At 38.3% G+C, this 16,647-nt stretch overlaps 4 protein-coding genes across 4 annotated transcripts; 3 read left to right on the top strand and 1 right to left on the bottom strand.

Annotated features, from left to right (window-relative positions):
• Positions 1 to 723: 723 nt before the first annotated feature.
• On the bottom strand, positions 724 to 2,912 carry MELLADRAFT_84625 (uncharacterized protein; the record flags this gene model as incomplete). The annotated part of the gene is made up of 9 exons (XM_007407971.1): positions 724 to 960; positions 1,018 to 1,088; positions 1,160 to 1,469; positions 1,539 to 1,706; positions 1,773 to 1,780; positions 1,909 to 2,466; positions 2,532 to 2,606; positions 2,696 to 2,700; positions 2,851 to 2,912. 9 exons carry the CDS (start codon positions 2,910 to 2,912, stop codon positions 724 to 726), a joined length of 1,494 nt encoding a protein of 497 aa, XP_007408033.1.
• Positions 2,913 to 5,217: 2,305 nt separating this feature from the next.
• Positions 5,218 to 8,907, top strand: MELLADRAFT_84624 (putative striatin; the record flags this gene model as incomplete). Its single annotated transcript, XM_007408204.1, has 8 exons — positions 5,218 to 5,870; positions 5,949 to 6,139; positions 6,205 to 6,490; positions 6,571 to 7,473; positions 7,554 to 7,667; positions 7,767 to 8,353; positions 8,448 to 8,555; positions 8,648 to 8,907. 8 exons carry the CDS (start codon positions 5,218 to 5,220, stop codon positions 8,905 to 8,907), a joined length of 3,102 nt encoding a protein of 1,033 aa, XP_007408266.1.
• A 1,436-nt stretch (positions 8,908 to 10,343) lies between these two features.
• On the top strand, positions 10,344 to 11,725 carry MELLADRAFT_84623 (uncharacterized protein; the record flags this gene model as incomplete). The annotated part of the gene is made up of 2 exons (XM_007408205.1): positions 10,344 to 11,600; positions 11,690 to 11,725. 2 exons carry the CDS (start codon positions 10,344 to 10,346, stop codon positions 11,723 to 11,725), a joined length of 1,293 nt encoding a protein of 430 aa, XP_007408267.1.
• A 2,494-nt stretch (positions 11,726 to 14,219) lies between these two features.
• Positions 14,220 to 15,524, top strand: MELLADRAFT_47735 (uncharacterized protein; the record flags this gene model as incomplete). The annotated part of the gene is made up of 4 exons (XM_007408206.1): positions 14,220 to 14,331; positions 14,472 to 14,796; positions 14,944 to 15,246; positions 15,325 to 15,524. 3 exons carry the CDS (start codon positions 14,646 to 14,648, stop codon positions 15,522 to 15,524), a joined length of 654 nt encoding a protein of 217 aa, XP_007408268.1.
• Positions 15,525 to 16,647: the final 1,123 nt, after the last annotated feature.

The raw sequence follows: 16,647 nt of genomic DNA, 5'->3' as shown, positions 1-16,647 counted from the left end.
TCAAATTAACAAATCATTGATTTGATTATATGTTGCAATAAGAATAGCCAGATATGTCATCGTTTTTAATTTAAAAGTTTGCTCTCGAGGTGACTAAAAGTTTGGAGAGTTTCCTTACGCCCGTTTAAAAAATAGTCAGGATGTTTGCATTTCTTTGGAAAGAAAAGTAAATATGGTGTCTTTTCAAAGATACCACTCGAAGGATCTCTCATGATTAAAGGCATTTAGGTGGAGAGCTATCTGAGGATAGCTCTCCAGGTATCTCACTTTGAAATTTACAAGTCTCAGGAAAACATAAATATATTTGCGTCTGTTTGCAAAAACTTGTCACGATTTTTAAATAACAATAAATTTTTATTTGTTCACACCTGAATCACACCAAGATAACGATATAGCTACATTGTACCAGACAATGATTTGGAAGAAGTATGGTAGCAAATCTCACAAAAGCACAAGAGCGAGGAAATTGTAGAACCAATTTGAAAACCAGGCCACGCACAGACAAGAGAATAAAGACAATTGACAACTTTGAAATGAACCAGACATATACAAAGTTATATTTCATTTGATAATATAAGGATAGAAAATAACAACGCTTGTTTAGGAAGATACTCAATCGATCGTGCTTTGTTGATGATGTGATATGTGCTTTGACAATATCGTGTACCTTGATTTTTGAACATTGAACTCCTGCCATTAAAACAAAGGATCAAGTCATCAGTCCTAGGAAGTGATTGTGAAAACGTCATCCAAAAACTTACATTTGGAAAAGCGAGCTTGTGCTTCAGTAAGGAGGCGGTTAGCAATTTGACGTTCTAAACCTTTCTCGGTGAGCGTCGCCTCAGTGAGTTGAAGACTAGGTATCAAGTCAGTCCAGGACTTGATACCCGCTTCTTTAAGCACAGTTCGAGTCTTTTTGTCGTCCATAGCAATCTCGCAGTCGGCAAGGAAGAGTTCCAACTCGACCGAGTGAGAGGTCGAGGGGTTTTCGATCTCAATGGAGTGGCTGCTACTGACGCTTTCAGTGTCCCAGTCGCTCTCATACTCACTAGATATATAAATCGGGTTTTGGATAGTATTTTTGGGTTCTGGAACACATTGAAGCTAAATGGGTCAGTAACTCATTGTAATCAAGTATATCAATTGGAATTAGACTAACGTGGTTCCACTTTAATCTTCTTGATATCTGGCTTAATGTCATTCACCTCACCTGAACCGGACCCTTCGCGTTTTTCGCCTATCTTCGCGAGGTCGGGCTTTATGTCGGTGTCGAGCGAGAGACTCGCACTCGATCCACCGGCCACAACTTGAGGAACTCGATTTCCATGTGAACCTCGAGGTTTACCTTGTAATCGAAGGTTCACGCGATGATCCACCCCCATGTCAGGGTGGATCCAGCGACTCTTCTTGATTTCATACCTGAACTCAGAAGTATTCGGCGGGATGTCGTTGGTCGCGATGTTGGCCACCTATATCAACATATAGTAGTCAGTTCGCTTCCAAACTTCATCAGACTACAAGCCAGATGAAACACTTACCACCCCGTTGGCCCAAATCCACGCGGCCGCATAAGTCAAACGATAGAAAAAAGTGGGATCCCATGGAGCGGTCAAGACCTTGCCTGGTCCTCCGGAGGACTTTTCGATGGCATATTGGCTAAAGATCTTGTTAGCAATAGTAGCTAACTCTCGCTCTTTAATAGATTCCTGTGAAAGAGCGCGAAAACAAACATATCAATGAAATGTTGAAGAACAAATGCTACCTTTACTCACCTCAGATTCTCAATCTTGGGACCCGCCTCCGTTAGTCGTGGCGATGAGCTTCTTAGTTGCGGATGCCTGCCAATGCCCAAATTCTTGAATCAGTCAAAATAGGAGTAAGAAACAATCGAATCGAAGGAAATTCCACTTGCCTTGTCACCCTCTTTAGCTTTAACTTGTACATTCTCATTCTCGATCGAAAGGATACACTTCTTTTTGATTGATTTATCGAGAGTCTCAACCAAAGTGTGCCATTGATTGTAATCAGTGAGCAAAGACTTGGTTCGGCCCATGGTGGTTTTCCACTTGAGCTCAGATGAGAACGGACTATTGAGAATGATGTTCTTCATACCCGGCTCGAATTTTTCACATTCTCCAGCCACCAGCTCTTTAAATTCGATCACACTCTTTCCATACGGGTAGATTTGCATTTCAAGGTAACCGGAGTTGAGCGCTTTCGAGTCGATCAGGTTGAGTTTAGAAGACTTCACTGCCTTCTTACCAGCGCCAACTTTGGGGGTGCTCTGATTGGGAGTGTTGATATCAACCTCCTGGTCGGTATAAATTTTGAATCGGACTTCAAACGTCATAAGGTTATTCCGATCAAAAGCATCGCGGGCCGCTGTCCCTGCACGCAATAAGGGGTCCTGTCGGAGGCAGGTCACTCGTCGATCGTCTCCGAAGCGTTCCTCAGGCTCTTCAAACACTGCAAGTGAAGAACATCATCAGTTAACAAAGGCGAAAACGTGAGGATCCATGTGTAGTACTCACAATGGTTCATGTAGCCAGTGGATGGGGTCGCAGCGGGAGCAATTGGCGAAGCTGAAGTATTAGACATTTGGTAATCTGGCGAAAAGAAACGATGTTAAGAAAAAAAAAAAAGATAGGATTGAAGGAGATGAAAGGAAATAACAAACATGGAACAGAAGACGTACGAAAACTTTGTATCGGGTAAAAAGGATGAGAAAATGTAATTTCTTTGGATAAGATGTGAATTGTGATAATGGAGTCGGTGGGAATATTTACGCAAGGTGGATGGTTGATAAAGGAGGCAGGTGAAGGATTGAAGGAATGAAAATGGGGGTCATACGATAATAACTCATCGTATGATGTCAGTGGGAAAACTCGTTTGAGAAGAGTATTTCCGGCCATTGGGAAGGAGATGAATAGCCGGGAGGGGGAGAGAGAGAAAAAACGAATATGTGATGAGGATGCGAAAGGATGAGAGGAGGAGAAAGGAAGGGTCAAACTTATGGTCCGATCTGAGAGAAGGACAATACAGTTTACTCTGAAAGTCAAAAAAAAAAGAGTTTTTGCCTTCCAGAGTAAAATCTGACAACAACACACTTTCTCAAATTTGTGCCGATAGATATTACAACGGCTGTACACTGACTCAATGTTTTGGTGTAATCTCATCAACTCAACTGCATGTAACACCCTTTCTGTTACTAAGAAATAGCTTCAACAATATTGCCTGAGCACCTACAGAATTATATGTAGTGAATTTTGGGCACAATTTTTTCAAAGTCAAAAAAGTTACATGTGGTATAACATGTGATTTATTTCTGCTGGTGGGCAAAAAACTGAGCAGACCTGTATGTACACAATAGCCAACTATTGACCTAGCTTGCTGCACATATGTAGTGTGGGTGAAATGGCTCAGGTGTGCAGTATTAGATTCTTTTATGACAAACTGTACTATCGATCATTTTCCTCTTACAATTTGGGGAAGTTGATGATGTTTACAGTGTCCTATTGTCCTGAACAATCTATCAAGAAAGAATCATTCAAACCCAAATCATTTTGATCACTTCAATTAATTCTGTTTCAGTTTTCAGGATTGATTGGAGGTGTACCCAAACCTGTGCCAGCACCGCACCACACCACAGCATGTGTTTTTTTGGTGTGTTGCTCCACAACACACAACCAAAACCAGCATCAGAAACTGTATTGCGGTAAGTACCACAACAATAAATTTAAGGTGAGATCAGGCTGTGTGCCACCCTGACCATTGCACAATGCAACAGGCGCAACAGCTCCTAAAAAAAACCATTGATTTGACAGATCTTGTTGAGTGGTGGATCAGGCCGCAACCTAGAAATTGATTCTATGTTGTGGTGCGCTCAGAAAAACCGCAACACAGGTGCAGCACATTATGCAGCACCTGTGTTGCTGGCCCAGGGTTGGTGTACCTAAATCAAAAGATGATACTTGAATCATTTGCAATGAGTTACAGAGCTTTATCACAATTATGATGATGGTCTGTGAGGCTAATTAACTGAAGTGCAGTGGGATCATTTAATCCAAGGTTTGAAAGTAAGAAATTGAGTATAAGCAGATATTATTGATCATAATTGATTATGTCAATAATAAATTAGTTGAAATGTGAATTTTTGAAACTTTTGAGAAGAAAAATTGACAGAGTTGATCAACCATTGAAATTATGATTGATTCATCATTGAAACTGTAATTGATCATTGGAATCAGCACAACTACATATGTCAACGGTCTATATACTCTGAAAGAATTGAATTTTCATAGAGGGATTTCACTCAATGATCAATTCTGAATAGTTTTTTCTGGTATTCTAAATCTCTTTCACTCTATGAGCTAATCAAGACACTACTCTGATATGTACTCAGTCTTCATCCTGAAAATAGTTTTATTGACAGATGGTGAGTTTGGTTTCAAAAAGACAAGTGTACATCTTGAAATCCTCTTGGTGGATCTGGGCATATGTACCAGTTTTGTAGGGCAATATTTGTAGTACATGTACTGGAGTACACCTTTGTGAAGTTCAAATCAAGCTGAGATCAATGGAGTTAGATAAACAAACCTTATTCCAACAGTTTTCAAGAATGTGAATTCTTCTTACTGATTGGGAGATAGATATATACCCAGGGTGTGATGATAATGTACAATGCAGTGCAAACCATCACAAACAATTCAAAGAAGGGTGAATCTGAGTATAAGAGCAGTAAGAAAGATGATGAAAGATCAAGAGATTCAATTGAAGGTTTGGATAAGGGGCTTCTGTTGTGAGTGAATTTTGAAATGAGAATGTTTGAAAGGGATGTTTGATGATCGAGTGTTGATTACATGACAGATTAAATTTTAGAGTTAAGTTGAATGGTTAAGTTCACTTAAGCGTGTTAGGTTGAATGGTGATGATGATGAATGGTAAACAGAGAAGTTGTTCGATTGAACTGACTGAGACTGACCACTGACCACTGACCATTGACCATTGACTTTAACTAAACGAACAATCCAACTACGATCACGAAGAAGAAACCAAAACACATCATCATTGGAAACTTATCACTTATCTTTCTCATTCATCTCAATCCTATTTATCATCATCATTCAAAAATCAATCTAGATCATCATTCAATTCATCAAAAAACCAAAACAAATCACTTATAGAGTATACTTGAAGAAGAAAAACTAATCACCGATCATGTTGCCTTGGGCTCCGACTCGAGATCTAGCGATTCAAACTCAAAATTACTTACAAACCTTTGGAGGAGGAAATCTAGGAACACCAACTGGAGCAGGAGGAGATCAACCGAACAATGGAGCTTATAATCATCAAAATCAGTTTAATGGAATGTATAATGCTCATAATCAACAACATCCTCAATCTCAAGTACCACCACCTTCTCAATCTCAATCGGGACCACCACAATATCCTCAACAACAACAACAGCAGCAACATTATCAACAACCACAACAACAGCAGCAGCAGCAGCAGCAACAACAACAACAACAACAACAACAACAGCAAAGACAGCAGCAGCAACAACAACAACAGCAACAACAACAACAACAACAACAACAGCAGCAGCATCAGTCAAATCTGAATAATGGAGGGAACCCAAACAATGGTCCGATCAATCCAAATCAACCCACGATCACTTTACCCCAAGTCTTGCATTACCTACAATCAACTCATCGAACTCATCTGAGTTTACAAAACAGTTGGGAAATCGAACGAGCCGAATTAAGAGCAAGAGTAGCACTTTTGGAAGGAGAAAAACGATCGTGGGAACAAGCTAAGACTGATTTAGCTCGAAGAGTTAGAATGTTAGAATGGGCTTTGAAAATGGAAAGGTACGTCTTGATGTGCTTTATCTTGAACAGGTGATCGATTTATTGACCTTTTTTCGAATGAATGAATGATTCCTTTAGATCGAAGTATCTTTCACAGAACCAAGCTAAGGACGGTGCTCCTACTCATACTTTGGCTTTACCGGCTGGTAAACTAGCTGCTTTGAAAATGGGAGAAATAAATGCTATGACAAACCCAACGGGTGTAGAAACTCCACCTAGACCTGAAAGTCCAAAGTACGATGATCCTGCATTAGCTGCTGGAGTGACTAGTACGTTTTTTCATTTCTTTCAACGTTTGAAAACCATCATCCTCATTTTCTGGTATATATTATAGATCGAACAAATGCACCGGTCTTAACAGTTTCAGAAGCAGATCAAGCAGGTCCTACAATCTCGATCGCACCACCTTTACCAGCTGTTGCAGCTCAAAACATGCTTCGAATCGGTACGAATGGAAATAATAATAATGGTGGAGGTAATACTTGGGCGGCTGGAACGATTGGGGCGGGTATGAATACGATGACGGGAACGGGTGGAACGATTGCTGGGTTTGGAACTACGGCTATGGGGATCGGTAGAGATCCTAAAGCCAGAGCTCGATCTCGTGATTATCTCAAGCAGTTGAGTTTTCTTGTATTCTCGTTGATTTACTTGAGTTTAAGATCGAACATGCTTGCTAATTTCTTTTGAATCTGGTTAGGTGTTTACAAGAAATCAATTACCTCACGTCGATGCCTGTATTAAATCCATTACCACAACATTCTTCGTTGATACCAGGGATCGAAAGACCACGAAAGACATTAAACGATCCACAACAACAGCAACAACAACACCAACAAGGTGGTATGAATCTTAATCATTTTCAAGGTGGTGGTAATAATCAAAACCCTCAACAACAATCCCCTAACGCTCATCATAATCCAAATCATAACATGATCATCAATAAAGCTCATACGATCGGAGGAGGTGGAGGAGGAGGGACTTTGTTTGATCAACAACAACAACAAAATCGAGGAGGGTTATATCAAATGAATCCCAACGATCATTCTAATTTTGCCACTGGAGGAGGACCACTACCAGCAGCACCTGTGATGACCCGAGCTAGGAGTAGTTCAAGACCTATGATAGCTGCACCATCACCACCACCTCAACCGCCATCTAGTCTTTCAATCACTAACACCCAACAACCTACACCAGCACCGCCCCCATCACTAACAGTTGCTAACTTACCATTACTTTCACCTAGTAGTAATGTAGATTTTGCGTCAGCTTCATCAACTGATACGATCAAAGGACTTTCAGTATTTGAAGATTTAGATGAAAGTAGATTAACAGCGATCTATAGACCTGAATCATCTGATGCATGGAAAGAACAAATTAGATTAGCAGGAGAAAAAGAGAAAGAGAGATTAAAGAATCTTAAAAAAGTGGTGAATAATGAGAATGAAGGAAATGAACTTGCTGGGACTGGGACTGGGAACGAAGATCAAACTCAACGTAGATCATCGGTTTCTAATCCATCACAATCTTCAAGTGCTACGACCAATCCTACGGGAAATTCGGAGAGTTATAAGATGTGGAAACCTAAGCGGACATTGAGATCGTGAGTGTTTGAATTCAAGTGTGTGAGGAGGGATGAGTGTACTGATTATGATTTGATACAATTGGGTCATGATAATGCAGTCATCTTGATGCGGCTAGGTGTATGGCGTTTGATCGAACTGGACTTGCTATCGTTTCTGGTAGTGATGATTGTACAGTCAAACTTTGGCGTTTGAATCCAGTCTCGATCTCAAAGTGAGGATCCAATTCTTATTATTCATCAAACTGTGAAAGATGTAAGAAAATATGAAAACTGATCTTGGTGAATGATTTCGATAGTCCAAGTCCATCAAGTTGGCCTGAAACCGAACCACAAATCACATATCGAGGCCATTCAGCCACCGTCACAAGTGTAGCAATTTCAAACTCACCACCCCGAATTTATTCAGCTTCATTAGATTCGACTGTGATGGTATGGTCATTACCTACACCAGAACATGAAACGTATGCACCGTTTGATTCAAGATCATTACTTTCTACATTTATTGGACATACAGATGGGATATGGGATATGGTACTCTTACCATTAAGATTAAGAGATGAAGCTTTATTGGCTACCATTAGTGCAGATGGAACGATTAAGGTATGGAGTACAGATGAATTGAATTCACCATTGAAATTAAGTTGGGGATATTATGGTACGTTGGAAGAAGGAACAGAAGAAAGTCAAGATTCTGAAAAAGAAGAAGAATGGGTCAAGCTTGGCATGAGTTTGGGAAATGAAAGTGAAGTGAAGAAAGTGAAGATCACTCCGACTTGTTTGGCAGTGGTTTGGTCTGATTTGAAAAAAGTGGCCGTTGGGTTTAATAATTCGGTCATTAAGGTTTATGAACTTGAGAATGGAAAGATGATGATGAGATTAAAGAGTGATGAAAGTTTTGGTAAGGATTGGTTCCATTATTTCTTTCGTTTATGGAAGATTTTTGAGGGTTTTTTGAATTGATTTTTTGGGTTTCTTTCTTGACTTGTTTGTAGATGGGACTACTAATACTCAAGTGAATTGTATTATTACTCATCCTACTTTACCACTCTTGATTAGTGCCCATGAAGATGGATATATTCGTCTATTTGACTTAAACACTGGTACGTTTCTTCATCATTCTATTTTTCCCTTTGATTGAAGGCCATACTAAAATCAAAACGAACCGATGAAAACCCTTGTTTTGCAATCATAGGTGCTTGTACACATTCGATGATTGCTCATTTAGATTCGATCACTTCATTATCGATCGATCCAACCGGACTTTCATTAGTTTCAGGTGGACATGATTGTTCGATTCGGTTTTGGGATCTAACTGGATCTAGAACTTGTTTACAAGAAATCTCATCTCATCGACTTAAATCAAATGAAGGAGTCTTAGATGTCATTTATCATCCGGTCTTACCTTTTGTGGCTTCTTCTGGGGCAGATGGAACGGTTAAAGTGTTTGGTTAATTTGATTTCTAAGAAAGATGAAAAATGAAAAATTAAAAATTAAAATCGAAAATGAAGAAAAAAAAGGCGCATGAAATTTGAGGACAGAAGGGATTTTTTTTATATTATTATAACTGATATCTTATATATATATTCTTTTTGTTTTCTTATTGATTTTTTTTACTTTTTTATGTTAGTTTTGTAGGAGGTTCTTTTTAAGAAGAGAAAAAGATCTGGGGTTGTTTTTTACTTTTTACTTTTCACTTTTTGTTTAACGAAATATAGATTTCATTTGATTTCATTTTTTTACAAAAAATTGGTTGGACTTGTGTTTTTTCCTCTTGGGTGTGGGCGTTGTTGAGATGAGAGTTCTTTATATGTTAAGATTATATATACAATGTGAGGTATAAGTTTTTTTTAGATGTTTTGGGTAGGGTTTGGGTGTGTGGGAAAGAACATGAGTGAACGGATGAGAAATGAGGATAGAGGATGTAAGGGATTGATGAAAGGGGAAGAAAATGATGGAATTTTTTTGACAGCAAAATTAGATATCTAAATTGAAAATTTGAATTCTTGAAATCAGTTTATAAAGATTTGTTTCATGAATTGATCTTGAAGATCGTATATTGATATTATTGACTATCTTTGATTCACTAGTTGGAATCATCATGAAATTATCATCGAGAAAAAGTTTGGTAACCTAGGTCCTGAGCTTCTCATTGTAGATGTTGAAAGTTGATCACAAAGTGGATGGAAGAAAATATCATGTTAGTTGAAAAAGGCAAATAACCTAAAGCTCACGGTCAGGTGAAATAAGCAAACTTAAGTTGAAAAAGGCAAATAACCTAGAGGCACGGCCAGGTGAAATAAGCAAACTTATCAAAGCCTCATCGTTTTTGGGGTTTTTGGGAATTTGTAAGTTTTGTGGTATAGGCTGAATTTCGGTCGCGTTATATCCATCAAAGGGAAAAAAATCGGTGACGCCCTATACTTTTTTTAGACATTATTCTTTCTTTTCATGAAAGTGTGAGTCTCCTTTTTAGGTCATTTCTTGAGACGCTGAAGAAGGAAGGTACAATTGAGGGGTTATGGGATGAGGACTGTCAACATGATAAGTCTCTTTGATCATTGAATCTGGAAAGATGAGAGTACAAAAAGAACAAACCCATACCGAAATTGAAGCGAGGCACTCGAAAAAGAAGTTGTTTGGTGCTTTCAAGGAGTTCCGCATGTAGAAATGAATATCGATAACATGAACAACAACGGCCGAAGATGGCAAGGCGGCTAGAGGACAATATCGAAAAGTGACCCAGCACTGGCACTCGCAAGGTATATGAAAGGCTGACGATATCGTATCATGTATTCTCCCCATCCGCAATTGTCATCTTCAGTTCCTTAAACAAATTGATCTTCCTCATCTCGTCTAACTCAAACTCTCACCATCTTACCACAAAAATATGAAAAGCCCAAAACAACCATCTCAAACCCCCACCAGCATCAAAGGTGGAGGGCCCCTAAGCGATTTGATACCTTTGATCATGGAAACCTTCGTCGCCCAATCCAAGTTCAAGGATCCTAGTGGGAAAAACAACGCGCCCAACCCATTCCTGCACTGGCAAACTGCAAAACAGCTCCTCAAGTTCCGTTTAGTTTCCAAAGCCTGGTGTGCATCTGTTACACCTGTCGCATTTCATTCAATATGTTTAGATAAACCAAGAAGAATCGAATCCATACTTGACAATTGGGCCCGGGGCAAGTCTACCATCAATGCAGATTTCTCACCTGTTCAGCGACTTGCAATCAAGAACTTATCATACAAGACGGTAGATGTCAAAAACTTGGATGGAAACAAACGTCGCGCTCCTGTTTCAACGGATCTGGCGATTGAAGTCATCACAACCTTTAAGCATAGCTTGACCACCTTGTACTTGGAATTTGGCACCTCGATTGGATTTCAGCCAGGCTTGATTGATTCTATCCAGCAACTCAAAAATTTGAAAAATTTGACTATCACAACTACAAGGGGCCCTGATTTCCAGACTGGTCCTGATGAGTATTCAGAATCATTAGCTAATCTACTCAATGTTTTACCGAATCTAGAAGTTTTGAGACTGGACGAGCTTTGGTTAGGTTTTTTAGATTTACAACCTCAAGCTTTATCAAAGTTGAGATCCTTCCGGTTTGCCTATTGTCAAGCTATGGAGGTGAATCCGGTTTCTCATCTATTTAATCATATCAAAGACACCGTCAAAGTACTCGATTCCACAAACTCTCACAGAACGGAAAAGTTAGAAGCAGTATTGAAACCACTCATAGGATCTCTAGAAGGTCTTGTTACGGAAGAGGTTCCAGGCGAGTTTACAGATTTCCTCATCGGTTCCAACTTTCCAAAACTTCGTGTTGTACAGGTTGAATGGCCCCGCGCAGAGGAGGATCCAGGAAAGCCAACCTCATGGCTAGGATCACCAATGTTCCAAAACGTCCGAACTTTAATCGTAGATCACTATCGTTTCAACGGACCACACTTTGAGGAGATCTTGAGTAAAAAGGGTGAAGGTGCTTTTGTCAAACCACCTAATCTAAAGCATGTTGTCTTTATTCAAAAGATTGGAAAGTTTGTCCAGACTCAAAGAGAAAAAGATCTTGCTAAAGAACTCGAGTCTCATGGAATCCAGTGTCATTATAGTTATCCTATAAGTTTTGAGGAAATCTTGGTACGTATGATTTTCATTTGAACATGAGATTCGATCGATTGTATTCAACAGTGCTGATTTGATACTATTCTTTGTTTTCTGATGAACAGGGATACGATGAAAGTCTCAATGGTCCAATGAATTGAGTCAATCGACTTTTGAAGTCAGCATCTGTGATAACGGTCATTAGAACGCGTTTTAACTTACAGGAATCGGGAGCCAGAGACTTTACCTTTTTCATAGAAACGATCAATGTTGTACTTCTTTCTCTCTCATCTTTTACGAAGTTGTTTATCTCATTTGTTCATTGATATTGATTATCAACAGTTTTCAGCTATCAAATTCATTCTTAACCTTTCTCAACAAGTTTAAAATCAAGTTATAAAAATGTCCATACCCTTCGTCCGTTCCATTTTGCATTTTTATCTTTGTTGTCTAGTGATCATCCCATCAGGCTCTCGGTTGTAGCCATTTTCGAGTCAGACCCTCCGGCGCCGTCTTGCGTAATTTGAGCAGTATTTTGAAAAACTCTTTAGGAACACCCAAGACCCACATGCCAAATACTATTCCATTTCTCTGTAGAAAGCTGTGAATTTATGAGATTGATAAATCTAATCAGTGAGTTTGATAAGTGAGAAAGACAACAGACTTACGAACCCAAATCCAAACATAGAGATTTTCATATTGGTATCAGACTTCCCACTAATCATCATAGCTTTCAAAGACTCGCATGATTAGAACTTTATGGAAATCAGACACCTGGGGTCTTGTCTCAAATTTGATAGTCCACAGCCAAAAGCCAGCTACCTCCATTACACTGAAATCTGCAAGCATATGGTGTGACAGCTGGGTAGTACTAGAAGAAGGTTAAGCTCAAACTATTTATCAAGCCCAAATCATGATAAGTAGGGTTGAGCTTGGTTTGAAAAAACAAAATTTACCAAAATATGTTATGATGTTTTCTGGTCAGGAGTCATAGTGATTGGTTTCCTTATCATGATAATCAAAATCAATAAAGACATAGATGAAATGATAAGCAGATGGTTTCATTTTTTGTTCTTATTGAAGATTTTTTTCCATTCTCATATTTTATATTTTGTTTGTTAAAGTTTATATGTAATTTCAGGCTGAATATCGTATGTTTTTATTTATTTTTCCATCATGTCAGGTACCCGCCCCATGTGGGGTGCTATCAATTGTGTGCCGTATCATTTATGTATTAGTATTTCTTTATTCAAATTTCCATTTTGAGATTACACATCTTCACAATGAACTCTCACCAAATATGTCTACTGTAGCAGGACCCAAGAATTCGGGTAGATTGTTAATGTTGCAGACAATGTCCATTGTGGACTTTGCTCCCCTGTTTGCCAGACCACATACACCACTTCATTTACATTCCCAGGTTTTCTGTAACTAACAACATGTCAATGATGACTTTTGGCTTGTTAGTTTCTGATATCTGACAGACTTAGACCACTGTGTGTGTGATATATGTTTGATTCTGTATGCTGTGTTGTTGTCTTGGCATTGATCTGTGGAAGATAGGATGTGTGATGTTTCTTCCAATCTTAGCTGAGATAAATGTGGGCTGTTTCACATAAATGTTCAGTGAAACTTATACAATTTTACTTGAGTTGCACCCAGATAAATCTTCCAAATGATTTCCATGAAAAATCTGATAGGTCATTTTTCAAATTAGGTTCATTTAAAAGATGAATAACTTAGGATGAAATTGTATCTGATATGATGTTCAACACAAGTTTTCAATGAGATACTATTTGACATGTTTCAAGCTACATGGTGCGCTAAGGTGCACTGAGGTGCATACAAACTGGGACCACAGGTGTGCACAATCTTATACTTGAAATTTTGAAGCAGTTTTTGTTTCACTGTATTTCAAAACTTGACTCCAACATGATCTAAACTTTGGCAAACAAAATATAAAATATGTCAATGGAAAAAAAATCTTCAATAAGAACAAAAAATGGAAGCATCTGCTCATCAGTTCATCTACCTCTTTATTGATTTTGATTATCATGATAAGGAAACCAATCACTATGACTCCTGACCAGAAAACATCATAACATATTGTTTTTTTTTTCAAACTCAGCTCAACCCTAGTTATCATGATTTGGGCTTGACAAATAGTTTGAGCTTAACCTTGTTCTACCCAGCTGTCAACCCATTTGCTTGTAGATTTAAGTGTGATGGAGGTAGCTGGCTTTTGGCTGTGGACTATCAATTTTGAGACAAGACCCCAGGTGTCTGATTTCCACAAAGTGCTGCACATGCGAGTCTTTGCAAGCTATAATGTGTACCAATGTGAGAATCTCTATGAGTACAGAAGCCATGATAAGTTATAGATAATAGAGGCTTCTTGAATAGGACAGCGGGCTTCCTTTTCCCTCGGGAACCTCCGGGCCACCCGGGCCATCGTACGTCAGCTCATCACGCTACGGGTCGTCCTCCCAGACGTCGCTTGCGGGTATCTCAATGAGCTTTTGTTGTTCGAATGGCTCTTGAGTCAACGAGTAACTCGACTCAACAAACTAAAGATGGTACGTATCTTTCATTGTCTACCACATCACAAAAATAAAGTAGATCGATCTAACATCTTTGCAATCGTTTGTTCAAATAGCACGGAGTTCAAAGACCTAAAACTGTCACACCACGCCATCCTAGTGAAATTGAAGAAGAGAGATTACGATTGGAAGAGTATCAATTATTGAATAAGAGTTTATTGGAACGAGTTGAGTTTTTGTCAATACTATTCATTGCTTCAAACTCTCCAGTAAAATTTCTTTTTGATATCCTTTAAAATTTCAAAAGAAAACTGATTTGGGACATTTCGATGTTTGGTTGAATTTTTGGTTTTGCTTCGATCGAAAGAATCACAGGAAGGAGTATGAAGAAGACGATTCATTTAATTTGAGTACAGCACTTTTAACCTTAAATCCAGAACATGTAACAGCTTGGTCGTTCCGAAGAAAATGTTTAATCTCAATCATCAAATCAAATGAAGTTGATCACAATGAAATAGGATTAGAAAAATTAAATGATGAAATGAAATTTACGTTTAAAAGTTTTGAAAATCATCCAAAATCTTATTCGATTTGGGAACATCGTAAATGGATTCTAAAACAAATGAAACCTCAAGATTGGTTAAATGAATTGAATTTGGTGGAAAGATTACTTAAAAAAGATGGGAGGAATTGTGAGTGAATCTTTATAATCAAATGAAAAGTTTATACTAGAATTAAACAAAACCAAACTTGGTTGAATATTGGTTTTTCGGTCAAATGACAGGGTTTATTCTTCTGTTCTTTTCTATTATCAATTGTTATACTTGGTATAACTCTAGTTCATGTATGGGGATATAGACGATTCTTAATCTCGATGATTTCAAGTCAAGACGATCAACTTTCATCTGAAGAAAGGTTTAAATCTGAATTAAATTTTACAACAAAACAGATCGAATCCAATTTTTCAAATTTTTCTGCTTGGCATTATCGATCAAGATTACTTGAATCTAAGTTTTTAGATTCTAAGACAGATGAAAAAGAGATTAGATTGAAAGAAGAATTTGAATGGGTTCGGAATGCTTTATGGATTGATCCGAATGATCAAAGTGGTTGGCTATACCATCGTTGGTTAATGAGTCATAGTTTAGTTCTTCTGATTTTGATGATTTCAAGAAAAGCTTGATAGAAAAACTCAACTAATGATCATTTCTAATTCGTAGACAATCGAGAAGATGTTCGGGAAGCAGAGATTGGATCGATCAAAGAATTATTAGAAGTTGAACCTGATTCGAAATGGGCATTATCCACATTACTTCAATATTGTCCAAATGAAGTAGATGTATTGAAAAAGTTAGTCGAATTAGATCCATTGCGTAAAGAGCGGTACTTGGATGTGGCGAAAGGTCTTGTAAAAGTTTGAGGGATTGGGAATGTTTTTTTGCTTGAGAGTCTTGTTGCTTTCCCTTTCATGTTCGACTCTTTTTGTTTTGATTTCATTTTCTTTGTTTCTTCTCAGCTTTTGGTCTCATTGGATTTAAATTCTCTACCCTTGTTTTCTTCAAGTCCTATGATACAAGACTAAAGGAGGTTTCAAATCATTCATTTTGGCTTATAGAGCTTCTTAATCTTCTATATGCATGTTTAGAAGCTATTTATGTGCCTTCATAAAAAATGTGCAGGGAAATTTAGAAATGACTTTTTTGATCCGGCAAAAAAAAGCGGCCCACAGCCCGACGAACACGGGGCCGGGTGACAGCCCCAAGTGAAGAGTTGGGAGTCGGGACAAATGTCAGCAAATGTCCTCCGTGTGATTTGGATGACTGCCTGAAATGAGATCATACATATCTCAAAACTTTAAGTGGTACTTAAAGTCCTGTATGACTTAGCTGTCACCCACAAGTTGACCATTTTCAGTCCTACCTTATAATCCAACTTTCTTCACCACTCCCAGCTTTTCTAGTCGAACAATTTATAAATGGGGACACAAAAGTAAGAAGTTTCCTTCTCCAGAATCACAACATCAACAATTCTCTAACCTTTCGTTCTTCTTTGTCTTTAGGTTCGAGCTTTGAGCAAGTTTTGCACTAGGTGAAAAGATCTCGCGTTCCCGTCCCCTAAACGAAAAGAAGATTTTTTTTTAAACAAAAAGGAAATCTTGATGGTCTATCGTACTACTTACCTTTCATCTTTTGTTTAATAAACAGTTTATTAGATTTTAACGCTTCGGTTCATTTATTTGTTCCTTGATGGCGACTAAATCTTTGAGAAATTTGTTTAGGAAAGATGAAGTTGGGTATACCGGTGGTGCAGACCGACAATCTTTTTTGTTCGAATGTTGTTTCTATTACTTTTGTACTGTACTGTGGTGTGATCTCATTTTATTAGAAATCTTGGGCCGTCAGTTTACTCCAACACTAGTTGTGTTGGTATCTGTTTTAACCAAAGTTCGCAATTTCGAGGTTTCAACTTCTCCTCCGATTCTTCACCCTTTTGAAAATCTCTTCACTTTCACCTCCCATGGAGATCATCTAGAGAGTCTTGCC

Source organism: Melampsora larici-populina (genome assembly GCF_000204055.1).
Source record: "Melampsora larici-populina 98AG31 unplaced genomic scaffold MELLAscaffold_11, whole genome shotgun sequence".
Lineage (NCBI taxonomy): Eukaryota > Fungi > Basidiomycota > Pucciniomycetes > Pucciniales > Melampsoraceae > Melampsora > Melampsora laricis-populina.
The sequence above is the reverse complement of the archived record's forward strand: the minus strand, read 5'-3'. Positions and strand labels throughout refer to the sequence as shown.